General features: G+C 32.2%; 3 protein-coding genes and 1 long non-coding RNA gene across 5 annotated transcripts; 3 read left to right on the forward strand and 1 right to left on the reverse strand.

Moving 5' to 3' along the window:
* Positions 1 to 3,989: 3,989 nt before the first annotated feature.
* LOC123215425 lies at positions 3,990 to 7,348 on the reverse strand. The gene is made up of 2 exons (XR_006502044.1): positions 7,182 to 7,348; positions 3,990 to 5,290 (listed from the first exon to the last, which is right to left on the reverse strand). It is a non-coding gene; the product is annotated as an uncharacterized LOC123215425 (long non-coding RNA).
* A 1,644-nt stretch (positions 7,349 to 8,992) lies between these two features.
* LOC123215426 (WAT1-related protein At3g28050-like) lies at positions 8,993 to 12,001 on the forward strand. Of its 2 annotated transcripts, none has more exons than XM_044635505.1 (7): positions 8,993 to 9,348; positions 9,429 to 9,497; positions 9,620 to 9,733; positions 10,928 to 11,162; positions 11,247 to 11,405; positions 11,488 to 11,639; positions 11,732 to 12,001. In XM_044635505.1, the coding sequence occupies exons 1-7, from the start codon at positions 9,176 to 9,178 to the stop codon at positions 11,895 to 11,897; spliced, it is 1,068 nt and encodes a 355-aa protein (XP_044491440.1). In that variant the 5' UTR covers positions 8,993 to 9,175; the 3' UTR covers positions 11,898 to 12,001. The 2 variants fall into 2 exon arrangements, with proteins under 2 accessions (XP_044491440.1, XP_044491441.1); XM_044635506.1 differs by having other exon boundaries at positions 8,994 to 9,348; positions 9,432 to 9,497.
* A 2,295-nt stretch (positions 12,002 to 14,296) lies between these two features.
* Positions 14,297 to 16,515, forward strand: LOC123217460 (WAT1-related protein At4g15540-like). The gene is made up of 7 exons (XM_044638495.1): positions 14,297 to 14,725; positions 14,847 to 14,912; positions 15,026 to 15,139; positions 15,283 to 15,517; positions 15,598 to 15,756; positions 15,905 to 16,056; positions 16,259 to 16,515. The coding sequence occupies exons 1-7, from the start codon at positions 14,538 to 14,540 to the stop codon at positions 16,428 to 16,430; spliced, it is 1,086 nt and encodes a 361-aa protein (XP_044494430.1). The 5' UTR covers positions 14,297 to 14,537; the 3' UTR covers positions 16,431 to 16,515.
* A 1,100-nt stretch (positions 16,516 to 17,615) lies between these two features.
* Positions 17,616 to 23,082, forward strand: LOC123215602 (WAT1-related protein At3g28050-like). The gene is made up of 7 exons (XM_044635773.1): positions 17,616 to 17,803; positions 17,895 to 17,957; positions 18,039 to 18,152; positions 18,238 to 18,478; positions 18,569 to 18,727; positions 22,656 to 22,807; positions 22,901 to 23,082. Exons 1-7 carry the CDS (start codon positions 17,616 to 17,618, stop codon positions 23,052 to 23,054), a joined length of 1,071 nt encoding a protein of 356 aa, XP_044491708.1. The 3' UTR covers positions 23,055 to 23,082.
* Positions 23,083 to 24,146: the final 1,064 nt, after the last annotated feature.

Here is a 24,146-nt window from a genome sequence, read left to right on the forward strand (position 1 = left end):
TCAAGCCAACACGTTTTCCATCATTAAGAGGGAAAATTAGAAAAACAATAATTTCGGAAAAGTGATTGGGTTTGGTTCGAGTTGAGTTGGTCAAATATATATCAAAATCACTGAGAATTCAACTTTTCCACAGAGAGAAAAACTCCAAGGCATCACGTGAAGGCCTTGTGGTCAGAATCTAGGCCTAAAAAAAGCTTGCGTTTGTGTACCCACCTAAAAAACAAAAGGAAAAGGTGGAAAAGGAGAGACTTAAAGAAAGCTGATAATATTAACTATGCAGTTACAATTATATATTCTCCTTTTCAGTCAGCATTCTCTATTAGCTTTTCCACCTCTAGTTGCTACATTGAGTCTCCATTAACCTATCTTCATTAAATCACCCAACAAAGCACAATCTTTGATCACTAATACACAAAGTCAAGAAGAAGAGAGCATTTACGTGAGAAATGAATCAGAATGTAAATATGATTATTGGAGCTTGCAGGTGTTGAGTTGAGTGGGGTTTTGTTTTTTTGGTTGATGCTAACTTGTTGAAGCAACATGCATGGCTTAGAGAGAGGGGCTTGCAATCATAGAGAGATGGAATAGGCATCTAAAGCCGTGTGGTTGAGGGCAATGTGAGTGAGATACGTGGGCCACAATACAACAAACAAAGACATTTGATCATCAAAAATCAAAATGCTTCAGCACCCTCCACTTTTCTAATGAAAATGACAACACTCTTCACTCTTTGATTAATTTATTTATTATTTCCTCACAATCACAACCCCGTTTGGAAAGTGACATAATAGGCCTTACAAAACTATGATACTTTCTTGTATCTCACCCCCAACTACCAACCATAGTATGTCTAGATATCAACATCTTATTTATACATATATATATATATATATATATATATATATATATATATATTTCGCTCTCAAAGATGTCTCCAACAATGTCATTTCAGTGTCAAACAGTGGCAGTATACCACTATAGTCAGTACTTTGCCCATTTTTTTCATGGCTTTACAGAAGGGATAGCACATGGGGATATGGCCACAGTGTAGGCAAGATGCTCTTTGTTTTCTCTCTTCTCAATAACAATGAAGAAAAAATATGTACAAGTAATTGCATATTCATACACATTTTTTGATGATGGGATTGATTAGATTCTTTTTTCTTTTCTTTTCATTTATCAGAGTGATCAGGCCTAGTAATTATGGGCCCTTGGCTCCTGATTTTGGTGACTTATATTTGAAACTTTATGTGATAAACATGCCACAGCATCAGTAAATGTTTTATATGTCACCGAAGTTCCTTAGTGATGACCCAAATGAAAATAAAAAAAACCCCACTCTCTGTCAAAGTCCTAACCTCCTAACCCTACAATTTCTTGGTTTTTGTTTGTGCAAATATGGACCGGAAGGTAAATGTCCAATTTTTCGTTTACTCCATATTTTATAAAAAAACCTTATCATACGGCTAATTAATTAAAATAACTGTATTTGAGGGTTGAATATAATTTTAAAAAAATATAGGGTTTTATGGATATGACCATTACTATAATGTTGGATGAATTTGCCCCTATATATCAAAAGAGATTTTGACAGAAGACAGAAGTTAACACATATTTAAACTAAAAACTCGACCAATGTAGATAATTTCCAGCCAAAATCATTCATTGTCCAGGATTTTTTGGAAAAAAAAAGAGTATAAAGGTTAATATAAAAGGTTTATTGCTTTTATTTTGGATTTTATTTTGTAGTTGTTTTAATGTTTATGGTTTATTTTATGTTTTATCATTTAATTATATATAGACCGAAGATATAACTCTCAACTAAACTTGAAAGGGGTGATTCAACTCATTGGCGAACCCAAAATTTTTGTTGAGAGGGTTTTCAAGTCTGTGTCATTATTCGACAATTAATTAGTGAAAAACAAAAAACCAAAAAACTATTGAACATTAAACAAATGAATAATATAAAAACATAATACAATAAGATAAGTAATTTTTTATGTAGAAAAGTCTCTTGATGTAAAGACAATAAACAAACCACGAGGATTTAACGATTAATTTAAATCTAATATAATCAAAAGGGTTTATATTGATTACAATCCATGAAAAAATTTTACGTAAATTTAGAGTTTAATTATAATTCCAACACTAGTAAAATACATGAAATTGAAAAAGAGATAAATTAAAATTTCCAGAAGTAGTCAATCTTTAGTCTTATGACTCCAAATCTAGTTATTAAAATTAAAATGTAATCATTTAGATAAAAAATTCACTCGTCACATTGTGTCTTGATCAAAAAATAAAGTAAGAATAACATACTTAAAGATTTGAATATATGAATATCTATTATTTAGAGATGAAAACAAGTTAGAATAATTTACTTTAAGATATTTCGTTTGATAAGATTTTTCACTTTGATATATTTTGAAAACGTTCAATGATATCGTCATTGATAATTGTAGAAAAACTTTTTTTTCAATGTAAATTATCGAGTAAACTATTCTTTACACGATTCATTGTAGAGAATACTATTTTAGTTACTTTAGTAATCACATGCAAAATCAATACTAACTTTACAAAATTGAAGAGTAGCAGAGAACCTGTATCCTTGGAAGCGAAATTGTTAGGTGTTGCCAAAATCATGTTGGAGATCTAGGGTATGAAATCTTATACCTAAAATTAACTTTCTTGGTTTTAGCCCCATAATTTAAAAATAAAAATCAATGAATTTAATCCCTAAACAAGTAGAAAACCCGTTTCTCTCCCAATCTCAAACCAGTGAATCCTAAGGTTGGATTCAAACTGAGCCCGTTCGAGCTTGAATTTAAGCTCAATTCGAAAGAACCCAAAACAAGCCAGCCCTAACTGAGCTCGAGCTACTCGTCAAATCTTTCAATTAAAAATTTTGATACAAAACGACGTCGTTTTGATTAATATGTATAAAAATGATGTCGTTTTAATAACGAAAAATGAGTCAAACTGAATTCAAACCGAATTTAAGCTTGACTTTCATGAGCTCGAACTTAAACTCGAGTTCAACTATATGTAAACCGAACCGAGCTCGAATCTAGCCCTAGTGAATCCAAAAAATAATAATAACAAATAAAAGAGAAGAGGATTATATTGGCCTGGGAAACAACATCCGGTCCCAAAATGCAAGATTATTGTCCTTGAAAACAAAGATTCGAGAAATTATTGTGCCTTGAATGTTGAGAACAAAGAGAGAAAAGAAAGGAGGGTTTGATCTTGTGACCTTTTGTTGCTGGAAAAAAAAAAAAATCCCCCAATAAAATCAAAACATTCTGAACTTGGCAAAACAAGTATAATCCTTGTGTATAATATCAGACCCATTTGCGGGCGAGCTTAAAACATATTTGTCTAACCCTGATTCAATTTTTGGGTTGATATAATAATATATTTTTAATTTAAGGGATGGCTCGGGCCTACCTTAACAAAAGCTTAGGTATTAAACTCGAATAAAGATCTTATTTTAAAAAAAAAAAAACACATCTACAAATGTGATTTTGGTGAAAGAAGGTAAAATATAATTTTCTAAGTAGCAATTTTGAGGTAAAATGCAATTTTATTAAACAAATTTATGAGGTTAAATGATATTTGATATGGTGCTAATCCTTAAGGTTAATTGATAGTTTAAAATAAGCTTGGTGGGTTTATTTTAAATATATTTTATTAGATGATATGCTTAAAGGGGTTAATTGATATTTTATAATATTTTACTAGTTGTTACCCCTAAAGATTTATTGATATTTTATCACATGCATGATAGGGTGTTTTATGATAATTTACTATAAGGGTTAATTCATATTTTTCACTAGACATATCTAGGTCGGGAGAAGCATGATTTCTCAGGTGAAAATCAATTCTTGTATTATGATTTTATTTTTAATATATTATTTGAAAGGAAGAATTTATTTATTTATTTATTTTAATTAATTACCCCAATCATTCAGACAGTGAAACTTTCTTAATACAAAATATTTCAATGCTTCATAATACCAGTTCAGGGTACAAAATCTGAATTACAAGCAACAAGTGTCAAAGTAGTTGAGAATGAATGAATGTACTATAAGCAAAGGGACCCCCGTTCAGCTTTTTCTTTGCCTCTCTCTCCATGAGTGAGTGAAGGTACTTTGTAGAACCAGCCAATTGGTGGCACCAAGTGGTCTCTGTCCCTCTGCTGGCAACCCCAAAAGGGAATTCATCAAAACCTCTTGTACTTCTTAAACCAGCTGGGACAACACAACACCATATTCATCTTCATCTTCATCTTCATTCATTCCTCACTTTCACATGAGCCTTCCACGTGCCATGCCACTCCAATAATGCTTACTAAATTCACCCAGGTAATCAATCATTTTTTACCCTAATAAGCTTACAAGCCCTAGATAATCCTTCTTCCTCTCTAATCCCAACCACTTTAGTAATGCATTATCTTTTCAGATAATGACCTATGATTTGGACATATTCATCACAAAGTGGTAGGTATGACATATTTGTCTCTGATCTATTTATCCAAATTCTCACATGGGTTGATGGAACAATTTCTAGTAATTAGTTACAGTTATTAAGTTCTCTTTTTGCAGCAATTGATTTAGAATAAAGTTTATTCAATCAAAAAGATATAAGCTTCTTCTCAACTTTACCTGTGGCTTAACTTGTACACTCAGTATCCTAGTCTCATTTGCATCTGTCGGTTCAGTTTTCCCTTCTCTTGGCAGACAAAAACACCACACAGAAGTTGCCCACTTTCTGGTAAACTTATTAAAGGCTAATATCTTAGGCAATGTAACCTTCACAGGCACAACAAAACTTTGGGCAGAAATGGTTTGGGCTCGGGAAAGGGACCAGCCTAGCGGCATCATGATGGTTTATGTACAAAGAAAACAAAGCATCCTACTGAGCTTGCTAAACTCAACTGTGGCCTACTTCATTAGGCTCCGCTCTCTGAAATAATACTCCTTACAATAATTCATGTAACCATTGACATCTGACATCAAAAGATGAGGGGTTGAGGTTCCACACTTACACTTTCCTATTGAGGCATTCTACCATTTTATGTGAGAAGTGCGTAAAACCACTTTCCAGTAAGTTGCTTGGCCGCTACTCAAAGAATTCTAATATGTTGGAATCTCAGTTATATATTTTTTAAATTGTACATTGAATTATGAACCTGATGCAATTCAACTATAGCCAATCCACCATATTACTGAAAAAGTCACTGTCTTGCTCCTTGCTGCTGCTGCAGGATAGTTTTGGAGTGATCATTAACCTGCATGTTACAATTTCAAACTAATTTAGCCTCTTATAAAGCACATTGGAGGAAAAAAATATATTATATTTAAGCCTAAAACATCAAGACCTATAATGGATTGTCATTGTGGGATTATTACATTCAATCAGAAAATTCCCAATATGAAAAGAATGCATCAAAAACCATAGAGCATAAATATTAAAGTGGTTAATTGCAGCCCTAACATGGGAAGCAAACCCTTATGAAATTGTATGTGAAAATGCATGATGAGACAAGTTACACAGTCATCACAGATGAGCCACAGAGAGATTAATCCAAGCAAGTACTATATGTGCACATACTCCTGATTTTTCAGAACATGCAACCAAGCAACTCAAAACAGGCTTTGCAAGATCCACAAAAATGCTGGTTGACCTTATACCTCAAAAGTTCTACACATTAACCAAATGCAAGATGCTGTACCATTCTGACAAAAGAATTTCACTTTTAAGTTGTTCATGTCATGAATATATTCAATGATTTTGAGCAGAATGAAGAAAAAGAAGGGAATAGTACAAGATTTGAAGTTTATCTTGTCGATTGAATGAGGATATCATTTTTTGTAACACAAGGGCATTGGATGGCTTCAAAAATTTTAAATATAGACAAGTGATAAACATTAAGCCAGGAAATGCATGAATTGCTTCCATAGGACAGGATGAAACAAAATTACAATAAAATTAATCATATTACTTTTGCTTCTGTTTTGGGATTTCGAATAATCAAAAACTGCGAAGTTAATTTCTTATGCATTATAAAAGTCTGATGTGGACAGGACTAAAAGAAGAAGAAGATGAAGAAAGAGAGCAGAACAAAGAAAGAAAATCCAGAATCAAGGAGAGATGATAGAAGACATAGGGAGAGAAATAGAAAATAAAATTGATTGTATTTCCTTGCCCATAATCTGCATGATAGGCATGAAGTGTATGGTTGCGTGCCATTACATTTGTTAACAAACTCTTATTCTCTCTGAATTACAATTTAATATGTAAGTGGAATCGTTTAGCTTATACCCAATATGTGTTAATGACTCCAGTCTGCTATTTCTATTTACCCATTTATTTATTCAAAAACATTTTCAAAATGGCTCCTTTCACCTACCTCACTTCAGTCCATATAATAGTAATTGCTAAGCATGTCATAAAAAGATGGAGATTGAAAGGAAAAAAACAAAGGCAGCCTGATATTGAGACCATACTAACAGCAAGCATACAAACTTTGAATCTCAAGTGCGATCTATGTGCTTGTCACACATCAGAACAACCTGATAGATGAAGATATTAATACATGCCAGAATGACATGATTTGAAATCACTGTTTTGTTCCACTTCAGAAGCAGTCAGTAGAGTTTTGACTGGCTTTCCAGTAACAAGTGACTTCTATAATATGCTTCCAAAATTTTTGACCTGTTTAATTTGATCATACCAAGATTATAATGCTCAAAATAAACTTGAGGAGTGCTATGCTCAGAGATGTACCATCTACATAATGGATAATCCAGGACCACTATTAAGCATATATTCTCCATCAAACATCAGGACCACACAATTAAAAGATCTGGACCACCTTGAAACAGATAGAACTGTGGTCTGGTGCCTAAGCATCCAAAAAAAGATTTACCTCAGAAGCTTAACAGCATTCAGCACCACTTATCTCCAACCTATCAATCAGTGCATATAAAGGTAAAAGGTCCACTATAATCAGGCTTCAATAAGTAGCGTCATTTTAGAGGTGAAGTTATACACATGTCGCTTATTGTTTATTTATTCATTTCATATTGCAGTTGCATCTGGTCCTAGAAAAGTTGTCTGATATAATTAAACTGTTACACTTGCACTACTAAGTCATTTAAGACATAAAGAAGATATACCTTTAAGGAGGTAGAAATCTATTGTTGTCCCAACATGAATTAGAGTATGGACCATTGCCAATTACCATTCAATTATTTTGTATGCTGTGGCGCTGTCAGCATCTAACAGACATCTCTTGTGATGAACTTTACTAATTAAACTCACAGTTCACTATAGCTGCATAGTCTCTACAGGAAAGCAATTATGTCCATTATGGTACCAGTCGCAACCACGAAACAGCCAAAAAAATGAGCCAAAATCATCATATATATTTGCAGTTACTTTCCTGCATTTCTTTAAAGATGTGACATATATTATTAATTAATAATACAAGCATCCCACCATATAAAAGCAATTCCAATAGAGAATTAACCAAGATTTTGTTAAGAGCAACACCCAGTTTCCCATCGATTTCTTTCAACGAAATAGTGACCTCCAAACTTTTTGATGCGATGTAAATTGAGGAATAGACTATGATTTCCTTGAAAACTAATATCACTTTATGATGCCCAGGAGTTCCTCATATTGTATGCAAACAACATTACTGTAGGCTAGAAATATTATTCATCCTAAAAGAAGAAGAAACGTATTTAGAGGATAATAGATGAACTTGCCTTCAATTAGAGCGTGTATGAATCACAATGCATGACGTGCTCCATAAACAGGAGCTTCATCCTCCAAGCTCTGATACTGTTCCGGGCTTCTACTGATGGTCATTTGTCTGATCAGTAATCCTCCGGCCCCTAATGAACAATATTGTGTATGTTGCCTTTAAATCAGATGCCACATTGATGCCGTACTAGTGATGAAATTTAGGCCGGGAAGTTGCAGAGGAAGTCTAAGGGCCCAAAGACTTTGCAGCTAATGGTTTTGCAGGCTGAAGCCCACATTGAATACAGTAATATCACTTTATGATGCCCAGGAGTTCCTCATATTGTATGCAAACAACATTACTGTAGGCTAGAAATATTATTCATCCTAAAAGAAGAAGAAACGTATTTAGAGGATAATAGATGAACTTGCCTTCAATTAGAGCGTGTATGAATCACAATGCATGACGTGCTCCATAAACAGGAGCTTCATCCTCCAAGCTCTGATACTGTTCCGGGCTTCTACTGATGGTCATTTGTCTGATCAGTAATCCTCCGGCCCCTAATGAACAATATTGTGTATGTTGCCTTTAAATCAGATGCCACATTGATGCCGTACTAGTGATGAAATTTAGGCCGGGAAGTTGCAGAGGAAGTCTAAGGGCCCAAAGACTTTGCAGCTAATGGTTTTGCAGGCTGAAGCCCACATTGACATGCAACAAGACTTCAATTTGCGTCCATTTGCGGGCTTCACATATGCTTCACCTTCGGTATAAATAAGGGTATAAATATGGGTGGATTCGAACAAGTCTAAGTATTATGTGATTCAAGTTTAAATCAAATAAAAAAATAATTTAGTTTGAGTTTATTAAATTAAAATTAAAAGTAATTTAAGTTTGATTTAAATAAAAAATTATAAAACCCTGTTTAACTTAAGTTTGGTTTGAGAATAAGGGTAAAATTATTATTTAACAAAAAAAACTAAAATTTTATTATATTTATCCCCTTTAGCTTGAAAATTTCATAATTTTTTATCTGAAGTTTAAAAAATTAAAATTTTTTTTTTAAGGTTTGCAAAACGCTGTCAGAGATAACAATATTAGTTTTTTCTCTTAACTTAACTCTCTCAATTGATTACTTCTCAACTATCGGCTAAACGTACTTCCTATGACGAAGATGAAATAGCTTGAGTGACAATCCTTATAAATAAATATTTTTGTTGTTTTAATACTATGCTTAGTGTACGTATGAATGTTATGACCTTTGTCATATTATTTATAGTTCTCCGGAATCCGTGTCATTACGGTTGGGGCAAACTTTCCCATAGATCTCTGGGATTGAAACCCCTCCCTGATTGCCAAGTGCTTTGTAGTTGGCTTTAGAGCATCACATAACATTCTCTCCTCCCTCACAAAGAGTAATAAATGTGGAGTCCAAGTGTAACACAAGTTATGGTGACGTTAGAGGTTCTGGATGTGGGTTTAAACACAGTAACTAAGGCAGCCATGAGCGGTGGCCTGAGTCACTTTGTCCTTGTTGTCTACTCTAATATCCTTGCCATCTTCTTCCTACTTCCTTGTTCCTTCATCTTCTATAGGTAAAACTTTTCTTCTTAAACTCAGTTTTGAGAACAACATACAATAGCTTACAGTTTCTTTACCTTGTCTTCTCATTTAGCAGAAAAAGTAGTCGTCCCCAGCTTACGCGGCACATAGTCTATAGAATCTTCATCCTCGGCCTGGTCAGGTACAAGTTTCTTAATCAACACAGTGACGTTAACATTCATAATATTTTTTATAGTTCTTATTGTGATCTCATTACATGAACAAGCGTATTTTTGTGTTGATTTATGAGAGTTGTTCTTGTAGTTGCTGCGGGCAGATGTTTAATTATATTGGGATAGAGTATAGCTCTCCGACTTTGGCCTCAGCTATGATCGATTTAACACCTGGCTTTACCTTCTTACTTGCAGTAATCTCCAGGTTCTCTCTCCTTTCTCTGTTCAGTTTTCCCCTCTCAGGGAAGACCGAATTTCAGTTCACGAATTTTCTAATTTGGGGCGTTTGATCAATGTTAATTGGTTGGTCGATACACTTTCCCTTTTGATCACCAAGTTATGATAGTGATTTTGGTTTGGTTGCTTTATTGTGGCCCTGTTCAATTAACATTATTCGACACCACATGTTAATGTCCATCGTACTCATACATAAAAACAAAGGGTTGAAACTTCGTAAAATATCAATAAAGGAGACATGGACAAATTTCAACATAGATGTGACAGTTCGCGTTATTAAATTGTGCATATGTTGTATTAATCGGGCTTTGGGTCAGAGAACTTCAACTTTAAGTCGGTCTGAATCTAAAATTTTTTAATTATAACATAATTTTTTAATATTTAGATTGATTTGATATAACTTAAATTGATTTAAAATTATTTATTGTTTTAACTCTTTTAACTTTTTAATTTTTTGATCAAATTATGTCAATTTATTATTAATAAAATATATAATATAATATTTTATCTTATTTATAAATTGTCTAAAAATTATAAATCTTCGAAACATGTTAATAATCTTATTAACCGAATTATATTCTCACCAACAAATAATAAAATCAAATATTTAAATGAAAATTAAGGATAATATAAGTTATTACAACTATACAAAAATATAATTATATATAATCTATAAAATTTTAATTATTGTTTATATTGTCCTCCAACATTTGATATTTTATCTTAACAAATTTTACTATAGTTTAGAATCGTCTCAAATTAATTTAAAATAAATTTTATATAAAAAATACACAATTTTAATCTTATTTTTATTTTTTATCACATTGAATCATATTAACGTATCATATTAAAAATTTGCTGACTCTGTTCCAACACAGTGTCTGAAATGAAAATGGAAACTACGACTGAGCATAATTGTGTCAGATGAGAAACACCCAATTCTTATCCTGGCTGAGGGAAACTTCCAGGGGGCTCCACTAACTAGGCTTTCCATATCATCAGTGATCACCTTATCTTGTTTCTGTCAAATGTCCAATAAGTCTACACAAGACTCATTGGGATTAAAAATCATTTTTCCTGATTCACTGTGTATGATATTTTGATAATGGATCTATTCTTTTCCCTAATAATTTTTAACTGGACTAATATTGGTAGTTTTCAGGATGGAAAACCTGGACTTAAGAGTTCAAAGCAGTCAAGCCAAGTCCATTGGAACCTTGGTATTAATTACAGGGGCGCTAATTGTGACTCTATACAAAGGTTTGCCCATTACAGTTGTTCCATCAACAAAAAAGTTACTTAAGGGATTTATTCTGTCGTCTCAATCACATTGGGCTCTGGGAGGCTTTTTTCTAGCTGTTCACAGTGTTGTTCTGGCATTGTATTACATTATCCAGGTATTCAAATTTCAAGCACCAGTCTACGGGATTAACAGAAAAAAGGTCAATAGTAATATTTTCTTTTTCTTCTTAAATATTCAGGCATGGATTATTAGGGACTACCCTGCAGAGCTTATGGTGACACTTATTTGCTGCATCTTTGTGACCATTCTGTCTGCTACAGTCTCCCTGGTAGCAGAGAAAGATGCAAACGCTTGGAAACTGGGGCCTAACATCGATTTGATGGCAATTGGGTATTCGGTAAGTGTGGAGAAGAACCTTTGCTAAGTTCTAGCTTCTGTTAAATTTTTGGACTAAGTAGATGGTGCTACTTAATCTCTAGGCAGCTTTTGCGGTATCACTTCGATCTGCACTTCATACATGGGCAATAAAGAAGAAGGGGCCTGTCTATGTTTCCATGTTTAAGCCACTCGGAATGGTCATTGCGATTGTCTCTGGGGTTACATTACTGGGGGATACCCTTTATCTTGGCAGGTATAATTTTTCTATGATTCTTAAACAGAAGTCTATGGAAATACAAATGGAATTCCAATGGAAGTGCAATATTATTTGAATGGTTTTTGCAGTTTGGTTGGAGCAGCCACTATAGCTCTTGGCTTTTATGCTGTGATCTGGGGTCAAGCACAAGAGAAGCTGAGGGTGGATGACAATGGAATTGGTAGCTTCAAGTCATCCTCTCAGAAAGTTCCTCTTCTGCAAAATATGACATGCAAATATAGAACTTTTGCATGAGGGAGATTTTATGTATTGTGTTTAATTTTCTGGAGACTATATTAATATGTGTGATTAATAAATGAACACAAATTTAGTGAAGGTATTACAAAATTTTCTTATGAGTTTTAGATTTTTTTTCTTTTTCTTTTTCAAATAAATATACAAGGGAAATAAACCAAATAATTTTCAAATGATCATACTCACATACAATTTAAATTCTAAAATTGAACCATAATATTAAAATTTTAATTGAAGTACGTCTTCCATTTGTTTTTAAGAGAAATTATATTAGACACTATTTGATAGCAAAAATTGTGAACTGGCACATTTTTACTTTTCCTTCGGCCAATGACATTTCTCTCAAAATTACTCTTTCTTATTTAGAAATTTTGGCATCATCTTCACGGCATCTCTCAACGATAAAGGCCTATAGACTTGCTCCCACCCAAGGCTTGACATAGTCCTAAACTTCCACTGATCAATTTTAAGAAACCTAAAGTTTTACACATAAGTTAATTTCTATTAAAATTTTTAGTTAGATATAAAAGTAAAATCATCGCTTAAATAATAATATTTAAAAAATATGATTCATTATAATTTTCAGTTTTAAAAAGTTATATTTTTCTTTCTAAAAAAAAAAAACTTAGGGGTTTTTTTCTCTTCATCTCTCTAATCACTATCTTTGTCTCCGATGACCTCTTTTTTTCACCCTAAACCATCATAGTTGACCTATCATATTTTCCCCTTTCCACTTGTATGGATTCAACAAATCCAAACAAAGAGTTTTGTTTAGACACGTTATCGTCCAGACAAAACTTTTCGTCTAGACTATGCCAGATGATGAATACATCGTCTAGACAAAAAGTTTTGTCTAGACGACGTGTTCAGATGAAACTCTTCATCTGAATTTGTCAAATCCATATGGGTGGTCGGAGTGATGGAAAGGGGAATATGTGGTTGGTTGACGGTGATAATTTAGGGTGGAAAAGAGAGGTCACCAAAGATGAAGATGGTGGTGGTAGAGGTGAAGAAAAAAACCCTAGGTTTGGGAGAAAAAATATGACTTTTTAAAATTGAAAAACTTTAGACAGATATGAAGTTATTAGTTTTTAAAACTTGGGGAGAAAATATAAAATTATATATTTTTAATATTTTTTTAAAATAATCATTTTATCCTTATATCTAATTAAAAATTTTAGCAAAAATTGACTAATGAGTAGAACTTTAGATTTTTGAAAATTGACAAATGAGAGTTTGAGATTACATCAAACCTTAGGTGCGTACAAGTCTTTTGGCCATAATAAAAACTTGTTCTCTCAGCCCAAAAATTTATCTTGTAATCAAGCTTAACAGTCTCATCATCTTCACTTATCTCTAATTCACTTCATCATCACTAAAAATTTTTTTTGGATTTATTTCGATATTGATATATTTAACAATTTGAAGAAATGAAATATAAAATTTGGTTTTTGAAAGGTAAATAAAATCTATGAATAATCTGAATGGTAGACTTAATTATTTCAAAGGTGAATAAAATTTATGACCGACCAAAACTCATTTTCAAACACTCAAATATCTCAAATCTAATGATTCTTAAAACTAAATTTAACTTAAAAAAGAACTAGAATTAACAAAGTAATGATCATGCATATCACTACTATTCTTAATATTTAACATAAAATTTAATTCTAAATAATATAAAAAAGTTTAATAATTATACTTATAACTTGTATTAACAAGAACAATTGAGAATTAATAAAATAAATAAGGTGGGAGTGAAAAAAAAGGATAGAAGCGATTACTTCTATCCGTGATTTTTTTTAATTTCGAAACAAATTTCAAACAAAAGTTTAATAAATTATACTTGTTATTAACCGAAATATACAATAATGTTGAACCGTTGATTAAAGGATAATATTAAATTTCGAGTTATTCATAGTAGGCACAAATCATGATGACCCAAAAAATTTTTAAATTTCTGGATTTAATTATTGAAAAAGAAAAAAAGAAACAATATAATAAAATATTTATTTACTTTGATTAGAATGAATTTGTTTGATTTTTAATTAAATTTAAGATAAAATTGTAAATTAAAACACGAAAGTGCTACTAGAGTTTACTTAATATTAGGTCTCTTGACTATATCTATATAATATCTAAAATACTGATTAATATAGTAAAACCCTAATATTTTCTCTTGGTTTTTAGAAAAAGTCTTAATAATGAACAGTGTCAGTGATATAATTGATTTTCTATTTCATTAAAAAAATAGTTTTGAAAATATTTAAACAAAATCGTTTTTCTAAAGAAATTTTGTTGGAAGAGGCAGCAAGTCAACATTTGGGATCATTGAAAATCACCTTAGTTGAAAAACAAGTGCACACCAAATATTTTCTCCCCCTTGCTCCCTAGCTTGGTTGCTGTGTTTCTATCCTCACGATAGATAAGACAACACATAATGCCAAATTCTACATGTTAGTGAAAACTACTCCTTTGTATGGTTGAGATAGATTTTTTTTTTCACACTGTAGTAATGCTGTTAGAGCTGAAGTTTCAAGATGTATAATTGTTTTTGGTGCTTATTAATTGGTCAATTCATTTCTGAAGCTGAACCTAGGTTTTTTAGTGCATGAGAGTGAGAACAGAGGAGAGGCAGAAATGGAGCTATGTAATAGCAGAGTTCTGATACCCAGTCTGGGAATGGTGACTGTGATTTTGACTCAAGTTAGCGACATGGAAGTAATCAAAGCGGCTATGTCTAAGGGGCTTAACAAATATGTCATAATTGTCTATGTAAATGCCCTCTGCACTATCCTCTTTCTTCTCTGTTCCCTTCTAATTTACAGGTCCTATATCTCCATTTTCTTTTCATTCTATGGTACAAATTGCTATTTTTATGTAAAAAACTTGTGACTGGAAGTCCTCAGCTGAACTACTTGTTCTTGATCTTTGTTTACTGATTATCAGCACATCAGAGCGTCCTCCACTCAACTCTTCCATTCTCTGCAAATTGTTTTTGCTTTCTGTGATTGGGTTTGTATATAACTTTATAATTCGACTTCTTTTTTAATTTAAAGTTCTGTAAAATTGTTTGCTTTCTGTGTTTCTGATGTTAAACTTGTTTCTTTCCTATTTTTTACATGAAGAATTTCAGCACAGATTTTCGGATTTGTTGGTTTACAATACAGCTCTCCTACGCTAGGCACCGCCATGCTCAACCTCACTCCAGCCTTTACCTTCATACTTGCTATCACTTTCAGGTTCTTCCCTCTTTAATTTGTCTTAACTGTTCAGAGTCTACCTCAATATAACTTCATGAACATCAGATTTTCTCCATGGGAATATTCTTGATTAAAAAAAAATTCTAAACTTGGAGTTCTTTCATATGGGTTCTTTAATTTAGGATAGAAAAGGTAAATTGGAGAAGCAAAAGCAGCCAAGCTAAGTCTTTGGGAGCTGTAGTGTCAATAGCAGGGGCATTTGTTGTAACATTGTATAGAGGCCCGCCCATAATAATAAAGACGGTTTCTGGCTCTTTTTCACCACTTCAATCTCTTTCCCCCCAATCAAGCTGGATTTTAGGAGGAATTTTCCTGGCGGCTGAAGCTTTTCTCCATTCAGCATGGTATAATTTACAGGTTAGATTGGCACTTCTACTAAACTGAGAGACCAAAACAGATGGTGATTTACTCTTTTTCTTTTTTTGGTAATTTCGCAGGCATCAATCCTGAAAAAGTTCCCATCAGTGTTAATCATAATGTTTTACCATTTCTTCTTCCGTACTATTCTATCCATGGCATATTCTCTGATTGTAGTTACAGACTTAACTGCATGGAAGCTCAGACCTGATATGGCAGCTCTCGCTATTTTATACTCAGTAAGCATGCAGAAAGCCGCTCTACGTAATACTACTTATATAAACAAATTGTACAAATTTATCTTTATAAACCGAGGAGGTAATATACAATTTGTTTATATAGAAAGTTTCATTCTTTGCGTTAATATGCTTGTAATTCTACTTGCAGGCAGTTGTTGGGACTGGGTTTCGATTGGGTTTAATGACATGGTGCCTTTCAAGGACTGGACCTCTCTATGTCTCAATGTTCAAGCCCTTGGGAATTCTCTTTTCTGTTGTCATGGATATCGTCTTCCTGGGAGACCCTCTTCGCCTTGGGAGGTACAATTGATTGATTTCGTTTCAATTTTTTCTTTCTTTATCGGATATGAATCAATTTTAAAAAAAAAAAGACCAGTAATATTCAGGAACAAAAATAGAATTATAGGAATTTGAATGATCAAATACTTTCTTGCCTAATTAACTGTAATTTCTGCAGTTACTGAACTGTCCAGTTTAGTGTTTAATTTAAAATCTGGTGCAGTTTGATTGGAGCACTGATAATTGTTACGGGATTTTATGCTGTGATGTGGGGAAAGCTTAAAGAAGAAAACACAATTGAAGGATACGAGATTGAGAATTTCAAAGCATCCCATGAAAAGGTCCCTTTAATTTGCAACCATGGATGTACCCAAGAATCTGATACTGGGGTCTAGTTACAATTAACAATACAATTGTCAATGAAATTATAACTCTATTATATTTTATTGGGTAATGTTTAATTATAATAATCTTTATCAATTATATGTCTAAAATTGCATCCAACAATTATGAAGCTCAATAGCTCATGCAACAAATACAGAAATGGGTAATATTATGTGTACTCATTTTGAATATATAAATAAATATATATTTGTACATATTATCATGTAATTGAGTATTATTTTATCATTAATTTAAAATTTTTTAATCATATGATGATATATATTAAGTGTGTACCTATTTATATTCTAAAAGTTGGTATGCATAAATTTATTATACGGAAATATATATCTAATATAAACTATACAATAAAATCAAATATATCCATTTTAAATACACAAATGAGTATATATTTAATATGTGTTATCAATGATTCAGTGATTTTAATTAAGAATAAAGTAATACTCAATCAGATGATGATATATCATATATGCACTCAAGAACTGGTATGTATATCATTACTCTAAATTATAATATAAACTTTAGTATCTTATATTTTCAAAATTTATAACTTCTAATTGTAATGTTGGTATCATAATTTTTTTTTTTTGGTAAAGAATAAATGTCACTTAACCATTCTAAACAGTTAAAATCTGAGTAGGGTGAAACAAATATATATCACTTAAGATTTTTGTTTCACTGGAAGGCGCAAAATAATTGATTCAAGGGAAAAGTGCAGTGATTTAAATATATTTTTCAGTAAATGTAAGTTTTAAATATATCTTATAATTTTATTAATAAACTATAAATATATGTCTGTCTCTATTACACACTTCGCTTTAAAAGAAAAAAAAATGTATCACATGATCCCTTTCCTTTCCTTCCCTTGCCAGATTAAATCTGTCCAATGAGCAATCAAAAGCTTAAGATTAATTTAGTTATATATACTATCGATCTTGTCTTTGCCTACAGTTGTAATCTGTACTCTTTTCACATGAGTTGCGAAATAATCCAAATTTCTTAATATACTTAAATTACACCAGGACAGCCCAAACGTGGCTACGATCTTGAGAATATTTCCAAGTAAAAAGAAAAAGCATAAATTGGTTGTCATATTATTGCGCACCTACATCCATGTCTGGGACTGTGGGAATGTGTATTTGAGAAAGAAAGGGAGAGAGAGTTGGTGAATTCTGATAATGGCGCTGTGTAGTAGAAGAGCAGTGTTGCCTTTTCTGGGAATGGTGACTGTTATTTTTATTCAAGTTAGCAATATGGAAGTCATCAAGGCTGCCATCTCTAAGGGAACTGACAAATATGTCCTCATCGTCTATTCTCAGATCCTCTGCACTCTCATTTTTGTTCTTTGTTCCCTCATATTTCACAGGTCCTTCTATCTCTTTCCTTTCTTTAATACAAAGTTCTAGTATACATATATTCTAAAAGGTTTTTTCTTTGTCTTCTGATGTGTGCAACAGATCAGAGTGTCCTCCAATGTCCTTCTCCATTCTCTGCAAATTATTATTGCTTTCAGTTTCTGGGTTGGTAACATTCATTAACTTGAACTTTCATATATCTTTATGATTTTGCCTCAAATTGTATTTGACTCCCTAGTTGCACAGAGTGTTGGCACAGATATGCGCATTTGTTGGCATACAGTACAGCTCTCCTATGCTCAGCACCGCATTGCTAAACCTGATTCCGGCTTTTACCTTCCTGCTTGCTGTCATTTTCAGGTTCTTCTCCCTTTTCCATTCAAAGTCTAAAGTGCCTGATAGTAGGATAATTAATATTCTGAAGAAATTCACATGGGTGTTTTAGGATGGAAAAAGTAAAATGGATGAGCACAAGTAGCCAAGCTAAGTCCTTAGGAACCATTGTGTCGATAGCCGGAGCATTTGTTGTTACATTCTACAGGGGCCCTCCGATTATAAAGAAATTTTCTCATCTCTCTGTCTTATCTCTTGATTCATTTCTTTCACCACAATATTCAAGCTGGATCCTAGGAGGAATTTTCCTAGCGGCTGATGCTTTTCTGATTTCAGCATGGTACATTTTACAGGTAATAAGATCCTCTATACTTTTCAAAAGCTGACAAGCGAATAGAAAAAGTTACAATTAATTACTTAATTTAGTTGTGAAATGTTGGCAGGCCATAACTTTCAGAAGGTTCCCATCAGTGCTAATCATTGTGGCTTACCAATCCTTCTTTACTGCCATTATGTCTACACTACTTTCTTTGATTCTTGTTAAGGACCCGAATGCTTGGAAGCTAGGACTTGACATAGGACTGATTGCCATCTTTTACTCGGTAAGCATATATCAAACTGGTAAATTACAGAATTATGAATGTTATATACAAAGGTTGTGTTTGGTTGGGGTAACTTTTTTATTACAAAAATTGAAATATTAATATAAAAATTGATATCTAAGATTAATAGGTTTAAATTAATATTGTATTTGAATAAATTAATATGTATGAATAATTATTGTATTTGGGTAGTAGTAATAAAAGAATATTAAAATATTATTTTATTTAAATGCTTTTAATATGTTAAACTAAAATTATTAAGGTAAAATTGTAACAAAATTAAAATTATCATAATAATCTTTTAATACTGAAAAAAATATGATAATCAGATTATTTTCTATTTTACTTGTCGTGTTAGCTTGATAATAAAAGTTATTGTAATATTTTATTACCCAGCTAACTAAATAAAGAAATATTAGTAATAAAAGATAGATTATTAAGTAATTTTTTATTCCCTTGGACTAAGCACACCCTATTGGTAATGCAAAGTCTGGTGCACTTACCTGAAATCATCTTGTGAAAAAAGTTAAGGTTATTGTATTGCAAGTTATCTTCAATTGAATAGATACCAATAAAACATGTTTTCAAGACATGTTGTAACCCGTCTCGATTCCTATATTACGGGTAAAGTAAGTTCACCTTGTGTATGAAGATGGTTTGACCACCCCACACTAACTCATATATTGGTTATTACTGAAACAAACACTAAGATGTAGTAATCACTATGAAGAACTCATGATTGTCACATTGCATAGGAAATAATGTATCAATGTCAGTTCTCATAGTCCAAATAATATGATTGTCATCTATGTTATTCATTGTCTAAACCTCTTGCATGTCAATAATTACAATAATACCCCTTCATCCTCTTGGCTTAAAAAAAAGGGAAAATGAGAAAAGAGAGAAAACTTTTTAATCTTTTGAAATTCTTAGCTTTCACTCTACAACTTCTTGTTATCTCATAATCATCCTCTTAAGCTTACTCAAATTATATTCTCTCGATTTACTCCAAAAGACTATTGGTCACTCTTTTATAATTATTCCTTATAAACACATTGTAAAATGGAGTAAATAACACTACAATAAACGTAGGTTTTATTTAGGCAACCAAACCACTTAAAAAACTTTCTTTTCTATTTTTATTGCTTTATTGTTTTTGTACTTATATGGACACTCTCTGTAACATTGTGATTACAGCTCTCACATAATATCTCTAGATAATTACATAATTATGTGAGTGCAATTTATTGCATCAACAATTTTTGACACCAGCAGGAAGGCCCTTGAAAACTCTTCAGTATTTCATTCAAGCTTACTTCATATTTGCTTCAACACAAGGATTTCCTATGGTTTGCACCAAAAACACTCCACTTGCCCAGGCTAAGTGAAACACGACAATTAACCACATGATGCAGTTGCCTATATTGAAAAATTTGCTACTAATTATCAAAGAGCTCACTACTATAAATAGTCTTCCCCTATTGTCGATAGTCAACATGCAGTTTCTTATTAATTGATTACATCACAAGCTGAGAGATGGTTGGATATAGCGATCGATAGCCTAACTAATATTATAGAAGCTTTGATATAGCATTTACCTACCATCCCAACAACTGCCACAAGATCCTAAGCTCACACCTACACGTAAAGAACTCATGTCAAATTTGACATGTATATAACTCACGTCAAGTTCAACATATTAAAAGTTGTGTCTCATACATGTAGATAATGTTGGAGTTAGTGCTCTAGAAACAATCATGTTGACAATAAATGTTTATAATAAGTCATATTTATGTATCAATAAATGACACTCTTTATCTGTATGCGTATATTTTACATATATGTTAAGATAAATACCCTTGGAATGATAAAATCATAACAAAGGAATCAACTTCTATCTTGATTGTGAGGATGCTATGTACATATATGATTTTCATCCTATAATCATTCATAGCCCCAGTATTATCCCAGTCTAAGCTATAAATAATATGGTAAAATTATTATAATGCTGAACAACCTTACAAAACTATCTAAAGGTAGTGACATGTATTACATGTTTGGTTGTTTGTTGATAATTTGGTATAACACATGGGTTCATATTGTTTGTGTGTTCACTGGACTGACCCGCTAAAATATTCTATATAAATAATAACCCTAGTGTTTATATAATATCTTTTAATAGATAGTAACACATGTGATTCTTATATTTGAGCTTATCGAAGTATCTCATGCACCAATTGACCTAGTTTGACACTAGTCTAATATAACATTTTATTTGGGTTTATTAATATGGTAGTGGTTGACTATATCAAGAAGTGATCAAGGTTATGGTGGATTAATATAGGATTCATTACTCCTCGTTATAAAAGAAGATATCTAGTAGAATTGTTTGATTATGGTAAAGTACTACAAATCTATGGTCATAGTGGATTAAGTTGTTGCTTAATCAATATTAGTTTGGTCATTGTTTGACTAATCAAACATCAATACCAAAAGATTTTTTAAGGTAAATACCATTTATATACCTCACTCTTGGTAAGATATCAAATGATAAAATTGATTTGATTGCACAATAGTTCATACTATTGTTAGATTCACATTTTTCATATACTCTATCTTTATTATTTAGGTGTTCATGATGTCTTGCTAGAAGACGTTCTTGGTATGTGATTAGAGGGATGACTGATCATTGATTATTCATGATTTTATTTACTATCAATATAATAGAGAATCTATGGATCACATGTAATAAGGGTTAACTATTAGAGCTTAATAGTTGTTTAATGCGACTAAGATTAATGTACAAGAGAGAGAACACTCATTCCATATGAAAGATTGATCGTCTTTGATCTGCATTTAGGAATTATTGTTCCATGCAAAATATAAATTAAAATAATATTTTGCCTGACCTATCACTATTCACTTCACATTGTAATTTCAAATATTTATCTTTGAACATTTCTCTCCATTTTTGATCAATCTATCCAATGGATGCTAGCAGCACCTCTCTAAAGTCCTCTATGACTTCCACGTTCATTGTACAACGATTTTGATGCCCTATGTAGATAAGTAGCAACCTTTCTAATTTGGATGATTGTGGAGCTCTTATTTGTGAAGAGATAATGAACAGGAGGAGCCACAAACATTGGTACATTAATCTTTCCTTCTCTGATTTTAACATTAAATGTTAATTCATAACCCTAATCTATGGGTTAGGGTTTCATATTGTTGAGTAAAATTTAAAATCTGGGTTGTGTTTATTTGTTCAATTAATACACGAAGTACTAATAGATTACTCACATTGGCGTATAGACAACTCACATAGTACACTTACATAATTTATGCTTGGACGCAGATGACTCATGTTATCACGTGCTATGTTGCTCTAAAGGCATCCCCTTGACAAGAAGATTACAACCCTAGTTTAAACCTCCTCTATCTTAGTAGTTTCAATCTTCCCTTCCTTCTTGGCTAAATGGAGAGGAGGAAGAAAAGAGAAAGGGGGATCATTTTTTTCAGCAAGAACAATAGAGCATTTGAGTCAGAGCTTTTTGATCTTTGGACTACTAGCTTTCACTACAAGATTTCATGTTCTCTCATAAGCATCCTCTTAAGCTCACACAAAATACATTATCTAAATTCTCTCCAAAAGACACTTGGGCATATGTTTTGCTCATGCTACCAAACCACTTAAAAAACTCTCTTCTTCTTTTATTGTTTTATCTACTTAACACGAATACTCTTTGTAGCACTCCAATTACACCTCTCCCGTAATATTTTAGGATAGTCATGTAATTACGTTGACGCAATTTCCTGCATCAATAGAGAGTGAGATGATTGCCACGAACACACTTTACCTGAAAGATATAGATTCTACAATATTTCACACTAGTATTTCATGATTGAGTTGCTTATTTTTAATATGCAGGCGATAATTGGGTCAGGGCTTCGAGTGTGTTTAGTGACATGGTGCCTGTCAAGCATTGGACCTCTCTATGTCTCAATGTTCAAGCCCTTGGCCATTGTGTTTTCCATTGTCATGGATATCATCTTCCTCGGAGAGCCTCTTTGTCTTGGAAGGTATAATTGATCAAATTCATTTCAATTTCTTGTACCCTTCAATCATACTGCTTCTTATGATGTTCCTGAAATCTAATGTAAAATTTCTTGCAGCTTGATTGGAGCAGTAATAATTGTAACAGGATTTTATTTTGTCAAGTGGGGAAACCTTATAGAAGAAAATACAATCGAGGACAGGGAGGTGGAGAGTTCCATTTTATCCAGCCAAAAGGTACCGCTCCTGAAAAACAAGACGGAAAATATTTAAAACACTTCATTTGCATATGCATTTGAATAACTTTTTATATGTTTTAATATCATGGCAGTCGAATATCATTTGCGTATGCACTTTATAGTTGTTTAATTTATTAAACAATTATATCGTATCATATCGTAAAATATATATCGTGTATTGTAAAATACTGATAACTATATTTAGTATATGGCCAGACCAAAGACTTTATGAGAATCTAAGCTTTTGCTATCTATGTGTTGATATGAATTCGATAGTTCCCACAAGTTCTGATTGCCCTTGCAACTGCAATTTTCAAACATTGGGCAATAATTTAGTACAAATTATTATATCATTGAAGAAGAAGAAGATTGTTTTGTTATGATGCAATGCACACGATTTTCAACACCATGCCCTTTGAATTTAATTAGTTCAACTTGTTCCAATGAAACAACAAAGAAGCAGAGAAATTTTCTAGCAAGAAAAAGGCATATTTATTTTTGTGAAAAAGTTTACTAAAATCATATTAAGGTATTTTACAACTTTTTTCAATGTACATAAATCATAAATTTATTATTTTTAAAAAATTTAACAAATTTTAACACGTGTTAGTAAATTGTTGCTTGATAGAATCAAAAATAACATAAATTATCAATTTTGATTTGATTTTTCAAAATCGAATCATATTCAATCCTAGAATTTGACAAAAATATAAAAGTTCTGGCAAAAAAAATCACTATTTTCCAAATTAAAACTTGATCCAAATGTGCTCAAAGCTTACTATATAATGTTCATTGGTTTTATTTTAGAGTTTTTTTTTTTTGGTTGGGGGGGGCGGGGCGCGTGGGGAAGGGGTTGGAAGGGGGGGATTATTAAATGTTCGGGCAGTGGGTTAGGAATTTCAGTTGATGAATATGTATGTCCTTTGTGTAAAAATTAATTCAGTATTGATGAAAATAATAGTTTAGGAAAGATTAGAGTGTTTTTGTGTATATTAGATTTGGGGGCAAAGCACTATTTTCCACCCATGTTTTAGTCGTTTCTCAATCACATACCCACACCAGATTAAAAACCCAATCACCCACCCAAAATTTAATCTGTTTGTTTCCACCCACATTTTTTCAGTTA

Source organism: Mangifera indica, chromosome 5, assembly GCF_011075055.1.
Source record: "Mangifera indica cultivar Alphonso chromosome 5, CATAS_Mindica_2.1, whole genome shotgun sequence".
In the NCBI taxonomy this organism is placed as follows: domain Eukaryota; kingdom Viridiplantae; phylum Streptophyta; class Magnoliopsida; order Sapindales; family Anacardiaceae; genus Mangifera; species Mangifera indica.